Here is a 19340-nt window from a genome sequence, read left to right on the forward strand (position 1 = left end):
CTGTGAGTCAAACAGGAACTGCTCCGGGGCTCACAGTCCCCAGGAAGGACGTGAATTCATGCTGGAAACATCTGCAGAGTGGGGGAGGTCGGGGCCCGGGCTGGGAGGTAGCGGCAGGGGTCAGAGCCGACAGGACTTGCCAGCAGATGGGCCAGCGGGGAGAAGGAAGGAGCCAGGCTGACTCCAAAGCTGTAGGCGTCAGCAAGGGAGGGACGGAGCTGCCTTTGCGGGGACCAGGGTCCGCGGCAGGGGAGGCATGGGGGCCACACCGGAGTCCACCGCACGGGGGACAAGAAGCCGGCCAGGCACCCGGACAGGGAGGCCTGGCCTGCAGGGTCATCCCCGAGTGGGGGCCTGCACGCTGGGGCACCCGGTGCTTAGTGGTCCGGAGGAGACAGTATCTCACATCAAGACCCAGAAGGGACAGGAGAACAGGGGTCCCGGGCGCGGCCGCTGAGGACGTTCCCAGGACAGGTGTGGCGGCGGGAGGCTGGGGGCGGGTCAGGCAAGATCAGCTCCGCCCCCGGTGGCCCCTGAGGGGGCGTCCGTAGCGTGGGGCGGGCGCACCAGGAAACAGGACACAGCAGCCACTGTCCATCAGCAGACGAACGGATGGACGCGGTCCGTCTGCAGCCTGGACTGGCACCGCCCTGACGAGGAGGGACGCTCTGACACCTGCCACGACCTGACTGGGCCCGGGGGACGTGACGCTGAGGGAAACAGGCCCAGGACAGGCCCCGTGTGACCATGGGCTGTGGGCGACACCAGCTCCCGAAAAAAGAAGACGGCGTGCATCGGGATGGCCTGTCTGTGCGGCCCGGCCCCCAGTCTTCCGGGGCAGTGACCCGAAGCCCTGTTCTATCACACAAGACGCCCACAAGGAGAGGCCTGCCCACGGCCGTGGCCTCTGGGGGGCTAGGTGCACAGACAGCACGCAGCCCCCCACACCATCTGGGGGGGCCATCCACGCCTCGGGTCCCGCCAGCCTCCACGCGGCCTGTGTTCGCCGGCGGCCTCTAGGCTACCCCGTCCAGCGGTCGGCTCAGGGCAGCCCCGGGCTCGAGGCCTCCGCGCCCACGGCTCCTCTGCTCAGGAATGCTGTTCCCTCGGACCCTGATTTGCCACGCCCCAAAGGAAAGTGGCATCTGAGCCAAACAACCAGCTCGGGGCTTCAGAACTGGAGCTCGAAACTGATTTTGAAAAGAATGTTTTCTATTTTACTTAGACTCCTTGTCCAAAAATATCAGAGCCTAAATACGTTTCCCTCCTAAAAAATGCCTTTTAAGGAGCTTGGGTCTGAAAGGGGGAACCCTCAGTTGGTCTGGGGTGGAGAAATCACAGGTATGACCCAGCGGGGGCAGGGAGCCAGCTTAAGGGACCAAATCCCAAAAGTAAATCAGCAAGCGAGTGGATCCAAAAAAGTTTATTTTGAATATTTAATTAAAAAAAAAACCATACCTATGGCGTGTGCTACAGAAACGTGGATACAATAATTGCATATAAAACCCGACCTACTGGTGGCAAAGCAAGGACTACACAGAAATGCACCGCAGGAAGGAGACGCCAACGTCCCGAACTCCCGAGTCCCCTCCCCAGATCTGGAAAGACGCTGCCCGGCCCCCCGAGGGCGACGGGCCCCCGAGCGGCGTCCGCAGGGGCACCTGGCCGGGAGCACCCCCTCTCCGCTCCACTTCTTAGCCGAGCCTGCCAACCCCCCGTTCTACTGTCCTCAGACACAGTGTTTTGGCACAAACGCAGGGGCGCCTCAGCGGGAAGAACGTCTCTGGCAGTTCACGGCAGAGAAGGCGCCCGCATTCCCGCAGCGGGGTGGCCGTCGTCTCACGCGGCAGATACAGAGCCACGTGCGGCCAGTGGAGGCCCTCCGGTGACCGCTGGGGACACTGCTTGGCGGGTACCCAGTCGGAGGGGTTAGGAGGGGCCGGGAGGGCCCCCCAACACACAGCGCCCCCACCTGGAGACACAGCAGCCACCGGCCTCCCCTCCCCTCGGCCCTGACCCACCCTGGGGTCTCCCTCTTCCTGGGACGGCGACTCCCACCTGACACCCATGCGACCGCATCTGTCAAGGGCCCCAAATGCTGCCGCCAGGGCAAGGACACCGTCGCACACTCAGGAGAACCGACAGTCGCCAAAGTGGCTCCAAGTGACAGTCAATTTGGCAAAAAAAAAGATAAAAGAAAATACCTTGAATGCATAAAATCAATGACCAAAGTCCTCCTAAGGAACATGATTACAATATATTAGCAAATTCTGGGGCATAAACCTTTTCAGAAGCATCAGCAGAAGTATTAAATATAAAAGCAGTACGTACACGGCCCTCCCGCCCGCGGACCCACGGAAGGCGGACGCGGGGCGACACGGGGCGCGAGGCGGGCGGCACTACTGCCGCAGCTCCACGTAGTTGGCCGGGAAGAGCCCGTACCTGCCCTTACACAGCCCCCGCCACCAGCCGTCATCGATCATCTCTATGTTGGTGATGATGTCGTCGGGGTCGAAGGAGATCTCGTCGTCGCCCGCTGGGAAAGAGGACGCGGAGAAAGGACGGTGAGGTCCGGGGCCTCTGGGCCGGGCTCCCCGGGCTCCGGCTTCTGCTGTCCTCCCACCACAGAGGGGACTTTCTCGGGGTGCAGAGGGGAGCCCGGCCAGCAGCCCGAGGAGGCGGGCAAGGCGGCCAGCACCCGGGTACACCCAGCCGGTCGTACACGTTATAGATGCCCAATTTCACAGAACCCGCACCGAGGACACGAGTGCGTGGGCTCATTCGTCAACCACGGGGGCAGAACGCTCCCCAGGGACAGGGGGGGGGCAGGAAGTGCTCCGTGGCCACCCTGTCATAGGAGCGTGGCCTCAGGCAGGCCGGGGTCCCCCAGGAGGAGAGGCTGTGGAGGGGCGCACGGGGCCCGCACAGCCGGGAAAACGCGGCCCATCCACAGGCGTGCCGGTGTCTCGGTACCGACTGGCTCACTGGGGGTGGGGGTGCCTTCAGTCCGGGCAGCACCCTCGGTTTTGGGGAATTCACACCGGGGTGTCCGGGGGCACAGGCACCCCTGCGGCCATGGGCAACGGGAGGTTCGGGAAGGCGTAGAAACGCAGAGAGAGAGCGTTTCTGTTACTGTGAGACTATCCCAAGCTTTTTAAACATCGTGACAACGTGCTCAGGGTCAAACACCCAAAGCTGAGCGGCTGCGGAAATGAGCGCCAAGTGGGCACATGGGTGTCTCACCAGCCTGGTAGTCGTAGAGGGCGACGGCCGTGATCCCAAGGTCATTTTCATATTCGTCGTAGGTGTTTTCTTCTAAAAATAAACCAAGACAAGAGCTGAGGAATCACTGGAGCGCCACGGAGCCACTCAGCCACTTTAACGTCCTGGCCGCCAGCACCTGCGGGGCAGGGAGGGCCGTGCGGGGCGCCGGGCTCGACGCAGGACGCAGGACTCTAGCTTCTGGGGAGCAAGCCCACCCTTCCCAGGGCCGACACCACCGGCGTGCCCTGACTGCTCTCAGAGACAGGATTTTAGAATTTTAAAGATCTAGTTCTTCCAGAAAAGGTCACATCACGGTAAGAGGCTGGCAAGCAGCGGGGCACCTGCCCCAACGCCCCGCGGCACAGTCGGGGAGAAGGTTAAGGTTCCGTCCTGAGACGTGATCTCTGACGGATTCAGGTGGAATCTGTCCCGACGCGCTGACAGAAACCTCATCTTTAGAGATAAGAGACCAATTTCGGTGTTCATCCCACTGAAGCTTCGAGAAAGCCTTCAGGGCTAATGGAAATCATCCCTAAAAACCTCACGACACTGCAGCTTCCCGGTGCCCGGCTGTCACGAGCTGCCACTCTGCAAAGAGAACAGCAGAGGCCCCTCCTTCACACCCATGGCCGCTGGCCCCCCGGAGTAGCAGGGCCGTCTGGAACCAGGGGGTCTGGCGCCCTCCCGGCAGGGCAGGGACACCCCACAAGCACGGGGAAGGAGAAGGTCGAGCAAGAGGGTGACGGGTGTTTTCACAAAGCGGCAGGTGCCCCTGCACCCATACCTGCTTGATACTGGCCCGGGGCCTCCGCGGCCTCGTACGTGGCGTCCGGGGCGTAGGTCAGGCCCTGCTGGCCACCAGCCTCGCGGTAGTCGGCGGCTTCCCTGCTGTACACGGGCTCGGGCTCAGCCTTGAAGGAGACCGCGTCCTGGGGAAGGGAAGGGTCAAGGAGAGGTGTCCTGAGGCAGGTGCCGGGTCACCGACACACGACAGTGGCCAGTGGGTGCGGCAGCGCGGACGAGGCCTTGCCCCCCAGCGTTCTGCGAGTGCTTGGACGTGAAGAGGACCATGTGCCTGTCCTGCTGAACGACCCCCCGTCCCAGCCCCCGACACCCTGAAGTCCTGCAGGGACCAACCCCGCCCGGCCCAATCCGTGGCCGTGCTGACGCCTGGGGCAGGTGCGGGCCATTTCTAAAGGTTGCCGGGGCCCTGACAGCCTTGCTGGGCCTCTGATGGCAGCTCCAGAGTCCGCGCGGGGCTGCCCGGGGCAACCGCACCCCAGGCGGCCGGGTTCAAGCCCACACGAATCCCCCGGGGGGAGGTAAGATGACCAGCAAGTGATGAAATCACCCCCAGCCCTGACGGAAGGAGCTTTGGTCAGTATTTCCAACCAGGGCCGCCCTGAAGGCACCCTCGGGGGCCAGAGAGAGCAAGGCAGAGGCTCCAGAAAGAACCAGGGGCCACAGCTGCCGGCTGTCAGTGGCAGACTACCATCGCGGCTTGGGGGGGCCTGCAACGGCCACCGCGGAGGCCACGGACAGGGGACCCCACTCCCGGCCGGGCTGGAGCCGCTCCAGGGTGACCTGCAAGGGAGCGGCAGGGCCTCCTCTGGGCGAGCCTGTCCTGGACGTGCAGGGGCTGCGCCGGAGGGCTCAGGGCCGGGTCCTGGTGTGTGGGCGCCCTGTTCCCTCTCACACCACGTGGCGCTGGCAGGGCTGCCGGTCACAGGGCCCATGTGTCCTCACACTTGGGACAGCAGGTCACACTCGTTTTCTCAAAGGAGCGACTCCTCAGTGACTCTGGCCAAGCAGGCAAAGGCGGCCTGAAGCCCCCGTGCTGCTGGGTTAGGAGCCACAAGGCCGGGCTGTGCTGCCTGCGAGTCCGGGGGGCCTGGCTGCCATGCAGGGGGTGCAGCAGCCTGGAGGGGGCCCTGGTGACAGCGTGACCCCGGATGGCTCACCCCCTCACATCTCAGCTGAGCTGCGGTACGTTCTGTTCCTCACGCCCCGGTGGCCTCTGGCCCTCCCGGTGGGAAGCAGGACAGTGGCTGTGGGAACGGGGGGGATGGGGTGCAGGGCTCGGCCAGGAGGGGTCATGGAGCCAGGGGCAGGGCAGCGCCCGAGAGTGACTCAGAGTCCCAGGTCCTGGGTCACAAAGCACTGATGACGGGACTGAGGATTAAGGGCCAGGACGGTCTGCGGGGAGCACGATGTTCAAGAGGGGCTGAGGGGGGCGCCGGGGGCTCCGTCGGTTAAGCGTCCGACTTCGGCTCAGGTCACGATCGCAGGGTTCGTGGGTTCGAGCCCCGCATCAGGCTCTGTGCTGACAGCTTGGAGCCTGGAGCTGCTTCCGATTCTGTGTCTCCCTCTCTATGACCCCCCTCCCCCGCTCACGCTGTGTCTCTCTCTCTCAAAAATAAATATAATGTTAAAAAATTTAAAACAACAAAAAAAGAGGGCCTGAGGGAAGGAGGGCCGGGAGGGCAGCAGCAGGTGCCGGGAGACGGGCTTCTAGAAGGGAGGGAGAGCTGGCCATCGACAGATGCGGTGGAGAGTGAGTGACAGAAGACCAGACCGGCGTACGCGGTACCAGGACACCTCACGGGGGCGGTGGGCCGGCTGAGGGGGGCCCCGCACGTGCACTGTGCCCCCCACCCCAGGCCGCCCTCCGGCTCGGGCACCAAGTGCGGTGTGTGGGGACCCCGCCCCCCCGTGCACGGTGGCTGTGGCGTGGGGAGGGCATCTCTGCAGAGACAGAGGCTCATTTGCAAACTGAACGAAAACACCAACCTCGTAGACGGGGCTTGAAGGCGGCCTCTCCTCGGCCGGCTGAGGGGTGGGAGACGCAGGCGGGCTCTGCTTTTGGGCCTCGGCCTGGGCCTGGGCCTGTGATCGAGAGACAAGGAGAGATCGTCACCAGGCCGCCCAACGCCAGGACTTACCAGAGAAAGGCCAGAGCCAAGCTCGCCTGACAGCAAAGCGCAAGGAGTACTAAGCACGGAGACAAGCACCTGGGACTAAGAGAACAAGGTGGAGTGAAGGTCACGCGTTATCAACAGAACGTCAGGGGCACAGCCCTCCGGCTGCCACCACGGGCAGCACGGGGTGGGCACAGCCGTGCAGCGAGCGAAGCCGCCACCCTGCATCCCGCACAGCTAATCCAGGGGCTCAGACAAGAACACCACGGCTGAGCTCACGCTGCCGTGATGGACGCTCCCGGGGCCCTAAAAACGGGGTGGACGTGCTCTGTGTGTGAGACACACACGAATCCCTGGGGCGGACGGTGGACGGAACACTAGCGCCTCGAAGGCGGGGACAGCACCGTCCCCAGATCCTGGGGGCCAGCAGGACCGAGGGTGTAAGAGGTTAACGGGAGACAATCCCAGGTTGCCGGGCCCTGATGGAACCACAGGGTCCGTCCTCCCTCCTGGGGGGGGGGGGGCAGGCACGTGACACACGGACCCGGAGATGCGGTCACGGAAGCAGAGGCCGTAAGTGGCCCGAGCCGGGGACGCAGGCGCCTCTAGAAGCAGGTTCCCCTCCAGAGCCTCCACGCTGTGCAAGAATAAACGTGCGTTGCCCTGAACCACAGTGCATGATCGCAGGGGGTGGCGGCCCCGGGAAGGCAGTGCTGATGGCCTGCACGGCTGAGGAAACTGAGGAACGAGAGGGTACCCGGCACCCCCAGGGCTATGTGCCAGGCAGCGGCAGAAGCGGACATGGAACCCTCTGCTCCGCCAGCCGCGCCGTCGCGTCCACACATTGCCGGGAACCACCCACGGGTGAGGCGCCCAAGACGGGACGGGCTGGTGTCCAGGCCACGCACGCAGCCACAGGCTACCATGCACGTCTGACTCCGCGAACAAGGCTCCGCCACAGGGAATTCCTTCTCGTGACGAGCTCCCGAGACCCAACGGTCCCGCACACGTGGGTTCGTGCTGAAGACTTGTCCGCCGGCCAACGGGAACTTCCCACGGCCAAGAGGACCCTGGGGTGAGGGGCGCTGGGGCGAGTCACTCGCGAGGAGGAAGAGCTGATGATGGTACAGGGGCCGCAGCCTGAACAACACGGCAGAAGGCGCGGCAAGGGGACCGGAAGTGGAGGCATGAGACAGGACCGCGGAGACCCCACCCTCTCCCGCGGCCGGTCCTCTGCACCCGGGGGCGCTGCCGGGACTCGGCAGGTAGAATCTCAAGGCATAAAATGAGGAAGGCGTTAATTATTCGAGAAGAGAAGAGCAAGACGGGGTGCCTGGGGGGCTCAGCTGGTTAAGTGTCCAACTCGATTTTGGCACATTAGGATTCGAGCTCCACATCAGGCTCTACGCTGACAGCACGGAGCCTGCTTGGGATTCTTTCTCCCCTCCCCCTCCCCAACTCATGTTCTCTCTTTCTCAAAATAAAGAATCAAACATTAAAAAAGAAAGAGGGGCGCCTGAGTGGCTCAGTCAGTTGAGCGTCTGACGTCAGCTCAGGTCATGATCTCACAGTCTGTGGGTTCAAGCCCCACGTCGGGCTCTGTGCTGACAGCTCGGAGCCTGGAGCCTGCTTCGGATTCTGGGTCTCCCTTTCTCTCTGGCCCTCTCTGCTTGCACTCTGTCTCTCTCTCAAAAATAAACGAACATTAAGAAAAAATAAAGGAAAGAAAAGAAGACCAGAATATAAGGAAAGATGCCTTATGCTACCCAGAATCATGTGTTGAACGACAAAAAGAAATCTAACTTATAAGTTTCTTGCTTTAGAAGTTTCTAGCAGTTAAAGAATGGTGAAAAGAAAAGAAAGAAAGAAAAAGGTAACTACACAAACATACTATTTTCCTGTGTGCAGGAAAACTTTGGGGCTGAGTTCCTGCCTCTGGTGCCCGCCCCCCCGGCTGGGGTTCTCCGGGCCTTGACCACGATCTGAGGAGGAAGCGTCCACACAGCCAAACACGGCCCCCATGCGCGCTCTCAGACTCCGTGGCAGTGAGCCCCTCCTGCCCGTTCACAGAACACGGGGCCCTGGCGTGGCGCACGGGCTGCCTGGCTAGTGGGTGATGTGCCCCGGAAGTCAGTCCACGCAGAGAAGGCGGAGGACGGGACGCCCGCGCCCACGGGCTCACTCCCCCGCCCCCACCCGGAGGAGGGACCCGCGCGAAGGCAGGAGGCCAGGACGGGAAGCAGGGAGACGCAGACAGCAGGAGGCACAGCGGCCGCGCAGGGGCCTCCGTCCGCGTGNCCTGGGGCGCCTCATCTCCCCGGGGACGCGCGGGCAGAACCGTAAGGAGCGCCGACCTGCCGGGACTCTCGAGCCCTGAGGACACGTCTGTCCATCTTCCGAGTCGGGCGGGAGGGGCCGCAGGCGCAAGTCCTGCGGTCTCGGGGAAAACCACCCGTGCGGCCGAGCCGCAAGCTGACCTGACGTTCCACAGAACATTCTCTGGCCTGAAACACCTAACAGGGCCTGAGCACGCGCGGCCTGGGCTGTGGCAGACCTCTGTCTAAGATGACGGAACAGACCGTGCGGGCGCAGGAAAACCGCACCTGGTGTCAGCGGGAAAATTCAAGCTTTCGAGAAAGTCAGGACGGTGGAAAACTTGAACCCGCTGCTGTGACATTTTCCTAACTTTCCTCGGAGAGGCGGACGAGGTTGAAAACCCACTCATGAGTGTCAGCCGGGGGTTTGGAGAATGAGAAGAAACCCCACGCTTGGAAGAGCAGCTGAACTCAGTGGCCCAGTATTTTCCAAACGTCCACCGCGAGCTACAGAACCAGGCCGCCCTGTGCGGGCGGCGAACCCCCGAGGGAAGCAGGGAACCCCCTCCCGTCTGAGTGCAGAACCAGGAAAGAGCGTCCAGAGCCCCGAGGAGCTACCGCCACACCCTGCTCGCGTCCACCTGCGGGGAGTGCACGCCACCTTCCTAAACATAATCTGCCACGAGAGACACTGCAGAAGCGGCAAGAACGGGATCCCGGACTAAGCCTGCGCCGCCGCTGCGCTCCTACATCATCCTGTTACGGTGTTCAAGTCACTTGTTCAACTGCCCTGAAGACACGGTTATTTTTTCCATAAATAGTATTATGCTAATATATAAAAACATATCGTTGTTAAGTGAATTCGTAACGCCTTTAGTTCTTAGAGGTTTTTGTTTGTTTTCTAAATGTTTGTTTACTTTTGAGAGAGAGACACAGAGCACGAGCACGGGAGGGGCAGAGAGGGAGGGAGACACAGGATCTGGAAGCAGCTCCAGGCTCTGAGCTGTCAGCACAGAGCCCGACGTGGGGCCTGAACTCACAAACAGGGAGACGAGGACCCGAGGCAAAGTCGGACACTTAACCGACTGAGCCACCCAGGCGCCCCCTTAAATTCTTGGTTTAACCTCCCTACAATTGAGAGCAGGAAACACAGCCCCCCACCCCCACCCTGGCTGCAGCCTGTGCGGGGCCAGAACACAGACAAGGCGGGGACGTCACCGTCGGCCTCTGTGCGGGCAGGTGGCACACTGCTCACGTCACAGCCGTGGCTGATGTGGGGCCCCGGAGAACCTCCCAGAACCCGGTCCCGGTCCCGGTAGTGAGGAGGGCGCTTGCGGACGGGCGATTCACCCAGCCCTGCCTCGGGAGGCGCCCCCACAGACCCCGCCTCGGAGAGCTGCAGGCACCTCGGACAGGAGTGTGCGGGGGTCCCCGGGGACAGGTGGCCTTCCTCCAGCGGGCGGCGGAATGCTTCCCCAGGGCAGGCGGAGCCAGGGCACCCCCGCCGCCCCCCGCTGACGCCTCGCCCCCGGCGGGAGGCCCACGCGGCACTGCGTCCGCCACAACTCACCTGCCTCAACGGGGACGGTCTTCTGATAAGCGGGGGCCACCTGGGCGACATCCTCGAAGGTGGACGCATTCTAGCAGGAGAGAAGCGGGCCCATCAGGGGAGCCCCCTCGCCCTCCGCAGCCCGGGAGGCTCCCTCCGCACGCAGGAGCTCTCACGCCCGGGGCCGCGTTCGAGCCTCGCTGGGCCCGATCGTCCACGTCTCCCAGTGCGCCAGGCCCCCGTGTCATTTCTGGAGGACCCAACTCGTCCGGGCAAAGCGACAGGGCTGACTGCCCACTCACAGGAGGACCCAGGCGCACCGACGGCCTCAGGGGCCTCCCGGCCATCCTCAGTTTCCCTGGGAGGGAAACAGGCTTGGGGCTCAGCACGCTGCGGCTTTTCTGACACCCAAACGAGGAGAAAGGGGCCCCGAACAGGGGCGGGGAGCAGCCGAGCTCCCTTCCCCCGCCCGCTCTGCCCCTCCAGAGCCAGCGGCCCCCAGGCCGGGTGCTGCTGCACACAGATCACCTGAGTCATCCCGGCCTCAGCTCCTAGCGCAGCTGCTGGGCCACATGACCAAACCTGCCCCTTCCCAGGCACCCCCTCCCAAACTGCCGGGTGGGCCGTGCCGCTCCCCAGAACAATGTCCAACGCCACCCCCCGTCCTGTGCAGCCTTGAGGGAAGGGGGTGTCAGCGCCCTCCCGACTGCCCCTGCTGCCCCCAGGGGTGACTCCCCGCTCCAGCTGCACCACGGTCCAGAAGGTTCTCCAGCACGCCACTCAGGACCGTCTCTGCTGCCAGCCTGGGGGCTTGTGTCCCAGTTACGCTGCCTTCCCAGCACTGCGCCCTGCCCCCCCCCCACTGACCAGAATCCCCCCTCTGCACCCCCTCCCCTGGTCCCGCCTGCCAGGCACCCCTCCCCCATCTCCACTGCAGACTCGGGTCCCAGCAACCCACCTGGCTCAGGGACAACCTCACGTCACCACCTGGCTCTGAACCCCTTGCATGCATTTCCTGGGACCCGGCAGTCACCACGTGTCTCCCAGCCTGTGCCCCACCCCTCACTGCCAGGGCCACACGTGGTCACACGTGGAATCCCCTGGGTGATGACGGCTGTGTGGTCGGCAGTGAGCCCATCCGAGGGCAGAACTCCAGGGCCAGACACGGGACCAGGCGGCACGGCCTCAGTCTCTGTTTGGGGACATGGGAGCCACACCCCAGGAAGTCCACGCTCAGACGTGGTAGGACCGAAGACCCCACCGGGTATGAGGGCTGTGTCACTGAGACTCTGAAGCCACCGGAAGGGACAGAGTCCCCAGGGAGAGTCACGCGCTGGCTCTGGACAAACCCTGGCCCGCGGGCCCTCCACGGCGAGGCCCGGGTTCCGGATCTGCGGCTCCCACATGGCAGCCACCACCCACGTGTGGCCGGTGAGTCCTTGCACCGCAGCCGTGTGACCAAGGGACTCCATTTCCAATTCGGTTTACTCCTAATTTGAACCCACACAGCCACACGTCCTCAGGCCATCACGTCGGCCTAGTGTCTGAAGGTCCAGGTTCCGAGGATGGCCTGGCCACGCACCGTGGGCTGTGTGGGGTCGCGGCTGCACTCGGGGCCTGCCTGGGATTGTCCCTGCCTCACAGCATGGCTGCGTGGGGCCCGGCACATGGGAAGCATGTTCGAGTGTGCGTACCTCTGAGAACACGAGCCGGCACCCACCGGCGACGGCCACGGGGCAGCGCCCAGCAGGGCTCCGTGAGCAACCCCCCCATCAGCACAGGACACTCCACCCAGACGGGAGACGCTCACCTTATCCATGCGGTCCTTCTGCACCCCGTATTTCCCGCCGAACCCTTTGGAGTAGTCTGAAACGGGGCACAACACGACACTTAGTCTCGGGTCGAGGACCAGCATGGGGCCACCAACAGACGCATGCAGACAGAGCCAGGAGCAGCGCAAGGAAATGCACCCGGAGCAGAAAGAAACGAGAACCGCCAACCGCAGGGTCTTTACTTGCAAGGTGAGTTTTGTTTCTACCAAGGGTATTCAGTACGCAGGCGGGCGAGAGGCAGAAAAGAGGCGTGTGCATGCTTGCCGCATTCTCCCGAGGGACACGGGGGTGCCGGGTGCGGGCTGGCAGGCAGCGAGAGCGAGGAGGCCACAGCACGGGCCGGGGAGGGCGCCGCTTCAATAGCACAGTCTTCCACCCAGCAACGGCTGACCGTCTGCATCCCTTCCCGCGTCCTGCTCTGAGCGCTCAAAGGAGGCTCACCCGCAGGCTCCTCTCGCTTTTTAAAAGAAAAAAACAATTCCGTGGGGCAATTCTAGCAGCCAAATACTCATGTCACAGCGACACAGATCTACGTGACAGTCACACCGTCATGCAGTCTCGATGCCACGTAGAGCCAAGGCCACGGCCATGCAGCCTGCCGGACCGGCCTGGGTGCATGTGCCTTCCCTCGCCGGCTCCGGCGCTCGTGGCTAACACTGGCACCGGGAGCCTGAACCCTGCCCGTGAGTTCGGGGCATCGCTGCCCTTCCCGCTGGGGCCCCATTTCTCACAGCTAAGTCGAGACTCTGACTGTAATCAAAGGAGGAAAAGGGGCATTTGCCACTCAGGGTCCCAATACACCTAGCAAGTCCCTGTCCCTCTAGCTTTGTGTATGTGCTGTTGGCTCTGCGTAAAGAACGCACACGTAACACGGACGGTGTCGTCCAGGAAAGAGAGGACAAACAAACGTCCCCGCCCCGCCGAAGACACCACCACAGGCAACATGGGAGCCGCGCAGCACACGCCCGGCCCTGCCCCTCGCTGCCACCTGGCCTCTGGCCTCAGGCTAGCGGCCCAGCCGAACCAGGCACGGGCCCCTGTCCCAGTGGCCGCGCTCTGCAGCGAGAGCTCCTGGGGAAGGCTGCTGGGAGGCCGGGGACAGCCCGTCCCAGAAAGCAGTCCCACGAAGGGGTCACGGTGACATTAACCTGTAAGCTAGCGCCTCACTTTGCCAACCCCCAAATCTGACAGGGAGAGGAGAAACGGGGTGGAGGAAGGAGGGAGCAAGTTAGAATCGCTCCCGCATAAAACTGGGTCTGAAACCCCCCCGTGCCCCCGGCGAGGGACAGAGGGTAGCTCGGAAGGCTGGGCCCTGAAGTCTGTGCTAGAAGTGGCTGCCCCAGAACGGGGAGGGGGCGGGAGGGGGGGGGGNGGTGAGCCACTATGCCTTGCTGGGACTCGTGCTTGGCCAGTCTCTCCTTGTAATCAAACCCCACAGCACAGGAGTCCTGCCTCTCGGACTGAACACCAAATCTGCCTCCAAAACCAGCCTTATAATCTGAAAACCCACCGGCACCAGTGGAGAAAACCGAGAGAGGAAACAGCGTGGTTAGAATCGTACGAGCAGCGCCAGTCACGCGCGTCGTCGGACACACGCAGAGCCGTGCCGGGCTCGGGGCTGGAGCGGCTCCCGGGCTCACGGAGGGTCCGAGGTCAGCTCCCAGGCCCCAGGACAAGGTGAAGCTCTTAACGCTTCAGCCAGGCTCTGAGAACAGGTGAGGCCCTGCCGCGGGGGGACTCGGAAAAGGCACTCTGTGCCCTGAGATTCCCGCGCAGGGCGGAGAGGGGCGCGCCGCACACCAGGGCCACGCGGCACCACGCGGGAGCCCCGCTTCCCAGCGCGCCGGCCGCAAGGGCGGGTGTAGGTCTGGGTCACCCGCAGAGGTGCCCCCACCCCCCACCGCGCCCCCTGGGGCCCAGGGACGCGCTTCCGAGTAGAAGCAGCGTCTCCCTCCAGAACCCCGCACGCTCTATCAACGGGGGTTCACACACGGGCAGAAAACAGCATCCCCCAAGATGCTCCGGGCCCTGCCAGGTGCTTCGGACGCACAGGCGANCAACACGCTACGGAAACACGGCGGCGACACGGCACGCTGACAGACCTGTGGGCGAGAGCACACACGTTCCGGAACGACCCCGAGGAGCAGTGGGCGAGGCAAACGTACCTCTCTGGGACTCGTGCAGCTGCAGCTTCTCCTGGTGGTCCCAGCCGAGCGCGCACTTGTCCTGTCTGTCTGTCTGCACGCCGAACTTCCCTCCAAACCCTCTCACGTAGTCTGCGGTGCACAAGAAAGGCCACGAGCCAGTGTTAGCGGCAGGCGTGGGCGGCGGGGAGAGGGCACGTTTCCCACGCAGCCGAACACACACAACCCGCCGTGCGCCTCCTTCTTCTGAACCTTTAGGAACACTTTGGGACACGGTCACGAGGACCCCTCGGAGCAGGACTGGGAAACAGCCTGACGTACGGCCTCGGTACCGTCAACACACACACTCAGGACCCCACGTGAGCGGCTCCGCGCGGCAGAACCGGTAGAACCGGCACCCACGAGCCACCGCGCCCTCCCGGCTGCCGACACAGATGTGCGACACACGGCCGTCGTTACGAGCGACTGCTGGGGTGCTGGGGCCAGATGGGTGTAAAGACACAGTTTCTTATTTAACAGCTGTGTTGGGACTTGAGGTTTTAAAGTCCGACGTTTACGGGCGCCTGGGTGGCTCAGTCGGTTAAGCATCTGACTTCGGCTCAGGTCATGATCTCGCGGTTCATGGGTTCGAGCCCCATGTCGGGCTCTGTGCTGACAGCTCAGAGCCTGGAGCTGCTTCGGATTCTGTGTCTCCCTCTCTCTCTGCCCCTCCTCCACTCATGCTCTGTCTCTCTCTGTCTCTCAAAGGTGAATAAATGTTACCAATAAAACAAAATTTAAAGTTTGCTGCTGAATTACAAAGAGGCAACCACTTTCGGGCTTCCGGGCCACGCTTTCCATCTTGCTCTGCGGGCAGCGCGCGTGCCGGGGACCGCGGCAGCTGAGAGGAGACGCGTGGCTCACCTTTCTGCGATTCGTGCTTCTCCGTCCTGCCCTGGTACTCGAAGCCCACGGCGCTCTTGTCCACCTTGTCCCTGTCGATGCCGTACTTGCCCCCGAAGCCCTTGGAGTAATCTGCACGGGAGAGCGGCGGCGTTTGCGCGGAAGGCACAGGACAGCCGGGCGCGGGGGCCTCCGCGGTGTCCGAAGAAGCCCTTGTATCGCCCAACCAGAACCCAAACCAAACCAAGTGTCTTTCAGCCGCAGGGTAAGATCACTAACGCGGAAGACGCTGGAAGGGAATTCCTTGGATACGAACAACAGAAACGTGACGAGCAGCCAACAGAGCGGAGGAGCAGCCGTCGCATCTCCCCTTCGTCCCAAAGGGGATCAGGGAGGAGGCGCGTTACACAGCTTCGGAGATGAGACGAGCCACAGCGGCCCCACGGCAAGCTGTCAAAGGTCACCTGCTTCACCAACTGAAGCCAGCAGAGGTGGCCCAGCGGCACCTCCAGGGGAGGAGGGCACACGTGAGGACTCGTACAGAAACCTCGCTTCACCCCAAAGCTGAGTCCCCGACATGCACATCCTGACACTTAAGCACGGCTCCACCAGGGACGCCCGCGCGGAACACGATGTGAAGCTCGCAGCCCTCGCAAGGCCAGGGGCCGCCAGGAGCCCCGTGTCCCAGGCACTTGTGCTCGGGCCCCGTCGAGGAGGGGGGGTGAACACCACCAAGCAGGATGCAAGCGCAGATCGGCGAGCACGGCGGGGAGCAGCACAGGTGGCCGGCAGGGGTGCGCACTNTCGGCCTCAGGGCAGGCGGGCAGGCCTGTGACAGGAAGTGGCCCACGGCCCCCCAGCAGCTTCCCTGGGGAAATGCTGAGCTGGGGCTGTTTCCAGTGGGCGGGGGCGGGTAATTCTGTCTTTGAAAGAAATCTGGGTTCTTAAATAATACATGATCTGTTTTTAAATGCTGGCAATTATTTCTAAAAACTTAAATGTCCTAGCGCACCTGGGTGACTTCGACAGTTAAGTGTCTGATCCTGGTTTTAGCTCAGGTCATGATCTCGTGGTTCACAACTTCAAGCCCCGCGTCGGGCTCTGCAGGGAGGGCACGGGGGAGCCTGCTCGGGAATCTCTCTCTCTTTCTCTCTGCCCCTCCCCCGCTTGTTCTCTTTCTCTGCCCCCCTCAAAACAAATACACACACATAGGACTTCAAATGTGCAGGGGCACCTGGCTGGCTCAGTTGCTGGAGCATGTGACTCGTGATCTCAGGGTCCTAAGTCTGAGCAGCACACTGGGTGTGAAAGTTACTTAATAAAGATAAAACCTAGGGTCGCCTGGGGGGCTCAGTCGGTTAAGCGTCCGACTTCAGCTCAGGTCACAATCTCAGGGTCTGTGAGTTCAAGCCCCGTGTCAGGCTCTGTGCTGACAGCTCGGAGCCTGGAGCTGCTTCGGATTCTGTGTCTCCCTCTCTGCCCCTCTTCCGCTTGTACTCTCTCTCTTGCTCTCAAAAATAAACATTAAAAAAAATTTTTTTAATCTTAAAAAAAAAAATCTAACGTGCCTACAAAATAAAACCAAGCAAAAAGCCAGCCCCCCGTGGCTTCTGCAGCAGGCCCCGCGTCCGTGGGGCCCCCGCACAGGCTAGCAGTGTGTCACCCGTGCCCGGCAGGGCTTCTAACGAGGGCAGGAAGCCAGCACGGCCTGCGAGGACAATGGCAGCATCCACGCACATTTTAAATTCAACGTCCTGTGACCCGGCAGGTCCTTTTCTAGAAATTTACTCTTTTGAAAAATTGCATGTATACAAGACACGAGAACAAGACTTTTAACTTCAAAAACTGCAAAGAGCCTGAATCCCACGGTCCCAAGGAACGAGCTGGCCAGATAGCATACGGGCCCCTCACAGGGCGGGGCTGAGCCATCACCCGAAGGACGGTAAACCCCCTACACCCACGGGAGAGCCCGGAGCGCCCTCGCGCTTTCAGGTAAAAAAGCTGCGTGAGTGTGATGTGAGCCGGTCTCCCCGGGGCTGGTTCCGTGGATGCGGGAGGCTGGGGACAAGGCNGACAGCAGGTGCACCGGGCGGCGAGGGCCCTGCACCTGTTCTAGGCACCTGCTTCCCGTGGCGGCAACAAGCCCCATTCTGACTCGGGAAAGCAAACATTTGGAAGCTACGTGTCTAGGATCCCTTCCTAAAGGGGCTGGGAATGCCCGTGCCCGGCCAGAACACCTGCGCCCCGGTTCTTCTGATGACACGCAAGAGGCGGCAGTACACCGGCCTGCATGAGACACGTCAAGGGCCCTGGGAAAGTGACACGCTCTCATCTTTTAAAAAGACTCTAACAGGCACAACCAGAAGGCCAGCCGACGCCGTGTCAGGGAGCACACGTTTATAGTAAAACATCAGTAGTCTAAGGGCTGCGGTCTGCACTGTCGGGGGACATTAGCTCTTCACTAACCAGGCCCCAGAGCCGACTCTGCAGGGACAGCACCGCTGGGAAGACGGCTCCTGCCACAGTGACATGGGACGCAGACGCCTGGGGGCACGTCCTCCCGCAGGCGACACCTGGTCCGGGGACAGGGCCCTCCTCCTCCCCTTTACCCCCTCCCCCGGCCGCAGGTCTTACCTTTCTGCGAGGCGTGTTTCTCAGTTTTCCCCTGGTACTCAAAGCCCACGGCTGACTGCAGGTACCAAGAAAAGGGAAACACATTTTTAGAGCTCTCCAGAATGGTTCGTCTGAATCCAGGACACACGCGAAAATTGTGAGAACACAAACCATGTTAGTTTTTGGCCTCTGGCTTCCTAAGCCAAGGGCAGGCCGCCCTCAGGGCCAAAGCTCAAAATTCGCTGCCATAAAACACCCCGCGGCGCCCGGCGGGCTGTGCGGACGATCCCGTGGCCGCCGCGGCCCCCACAGGGCACGTCGGGCTCCTGGGCTTGAGCCCCACGACGCCACACGTGCACCTGCTCCTCACCTGAGCCCTTCCACGAGCAACCCTGCCGTCGGGAACGAGAACGGGCAGGGCGGGGGCCCTGTGCACGCGGCCCCGGGGCCCCCGCAGCTAACACAGACCCGCGGCTGACCCGGAGCAAAGCCTGAACGCGGATGGGGGTCTAACTCCCAAATCCAACGGCTATGACAGAAAACAGGGCGCTGGCGGCCCTCAGTCACACTGAGAAGCTGAGGCCCAGAGGCGCCAGACGGCGCCCCGACACCGGGCCTCAGCCCTGGAAACAGGCGCAAGTGTGGCATCCTGCCACGTCTGCTCTGAACAGCACCGGGTCCCAGTGACGTGCATGCAGGGACGGTGACTGGGAGGAGTCCCCAGGGACACGCTCCCAGGCAGTGGAAGGCGGCCCCTGGCCCCTCTGATCGGTACAGGCCAACGTGGGGGAGTTCTACAGGACCCAGGAGGACAGGCCCTTACTCGTTCCCGTGCTCCCGTTCTCACGTCGTAACCCAGCTGGTCATCCCAGAGCCAGGGGCTGGGGAGCTTCTAGAAGCCCTGTGGCCGGACACCCGCCCCCCAGTCCTCAGTCGAGGCAGTACCTCGAGAGGCCTGGGGACTCCCTGGTCTGGAGGCAGTGGCCCCGTTGCCCGCGCCCTGGCTCCCACTACCCCTCGCTCACCTGGTCAACTCTGTCCACCTGGACGCCAAACTTGCCCCCAAAGCCCCGGACGGAGTCCACCTGGGAGCAGTGCTTGGAGAGCTTCGACTGGTACTCGTGGCCGACGGCTGACTGGAACGGGATGCGGAGAGGAGGGGTCAGCCATGGGCAGCTGCGTCAGACACCCCCCCGCAGGGTCCACAGGGCACCAGCCCACACGTGGGGTCCACAGCAGGGCTCCTCCACAAAACGCGCGCAGTGTGGACGTTGGGGATCCCCGAAGCCACCCAAGACCCTGCCGCGTCGGCGCTTCTGCAGGCCCCGTGCAGAGCCCAGCCTGACACCAGCGACCACAGATGGCGACAGTCACTCGCTCTGCCAAAGCGAGGCCCTTGCCTACCACGTGGCCTAGGAATGAGGACCAGAGATTCTTCCCCGACGGACAAGGATGCAAACAAACCTGCTCTCAGTGACCACACGCACTCGGCCACTCTACATACAGAGCCACCGCATCACCGCGCCCACCCCGTCCACCCACGGGGCCTCCCATGCAGGAAGGCCAAGGCGTCCCGCCACTGTGGCCTCGGCGAGGCCAGCCACCCAAGGCCTCTGGGCTGCACCGGGCTCCCCGGCTCTGCCACCAAGGCTTCTGGAACGCAGCCCCCATCACGTGTTTACATATAAGGCCGCTTCTGGGACTCGACCACCAAATTCAGTAAATACCAGACACCCCACAGCCCGCGAAACTGTAAACACTCACTGCCAAGCTCCCAGCACCAACCTCCCCCCAGCCCCGCCTCCGGCCCCGCCCCCGGCCCC

General features: G+C 62.7%; 1 protein-coding gene across 1 annotated transcript in view; it reads right to left on the bottom strand.

Annotated features, from left to right (window-relative positions):
• Positions 1-1408: 1408 nt before the first annotated feature.
• CTTN (cortactin) overlaps positions 1409-19340 on the bottom strand; it is a 25696-nt gene continuing 7764 nt past the window's right edge. The window contains exons 5-19 of the mRNA XM_077766561.1: positions 18543-18653; positions 17539-17593; positions 14926-15036; positions 14044-14154; positions 13266-13376; positions 11857-11912; positions 10068-10137; positions 9700-9967; positions 7045-7322; positions 6528-6598; positions 6207-6281; positions 6055-6165; positions 4049-4193; positions 3244-3315; positions 1409-2536 (exon numbers count right to left, since the gene is read on the bottom strand). Coding sequence (XP_077622687.1) covers positions 2400-2536; positions 3244-3315; positions 4049-4193; positions 6055-6165; positions 6207-6281; positions 6528-6598; positions 7045-7322; positions 9700-9967; positions 10068-10137; positions 11857-11912; positions 13266-13376; positions 14044-14154; positions 14926-15036; positions 17539-17593; positions 18543-18653 — 1782 coding nt within the window. The 3' untranslated portion in view covers positions 1409-2399. The remainder of the gene's footprint in view (positions 2537-3243; positions 3316-4048; positions 4194-6054; positions 6166-6206; positions 6282-6527; positions 6599-7044; positions 7323-9699; positions 9968-10067; positions 10138-11856; positions 11913-13265; positions 13377-14043; positions 14155-14925; positions 15037-17538; positions 17594-18542; positions 18654-19340) is intronic.

The sequence above is a fragment of the Crocuta crocuta genome, unplaced genomic scaffold, assembly GCF_008692635.1.
Source record: "Crocuta crocuta isolate KB4526 unplaced genomic scaffold, BGI_CrCroc_1.0 scaffold636, whole genome shotgun sequence".
Lineage (NCBI taxonomy): Eukaryota > Metazoa > Chordata > Mammalia > Carnivora > Hyaenidae > Crocuta > Crocuta crocuta.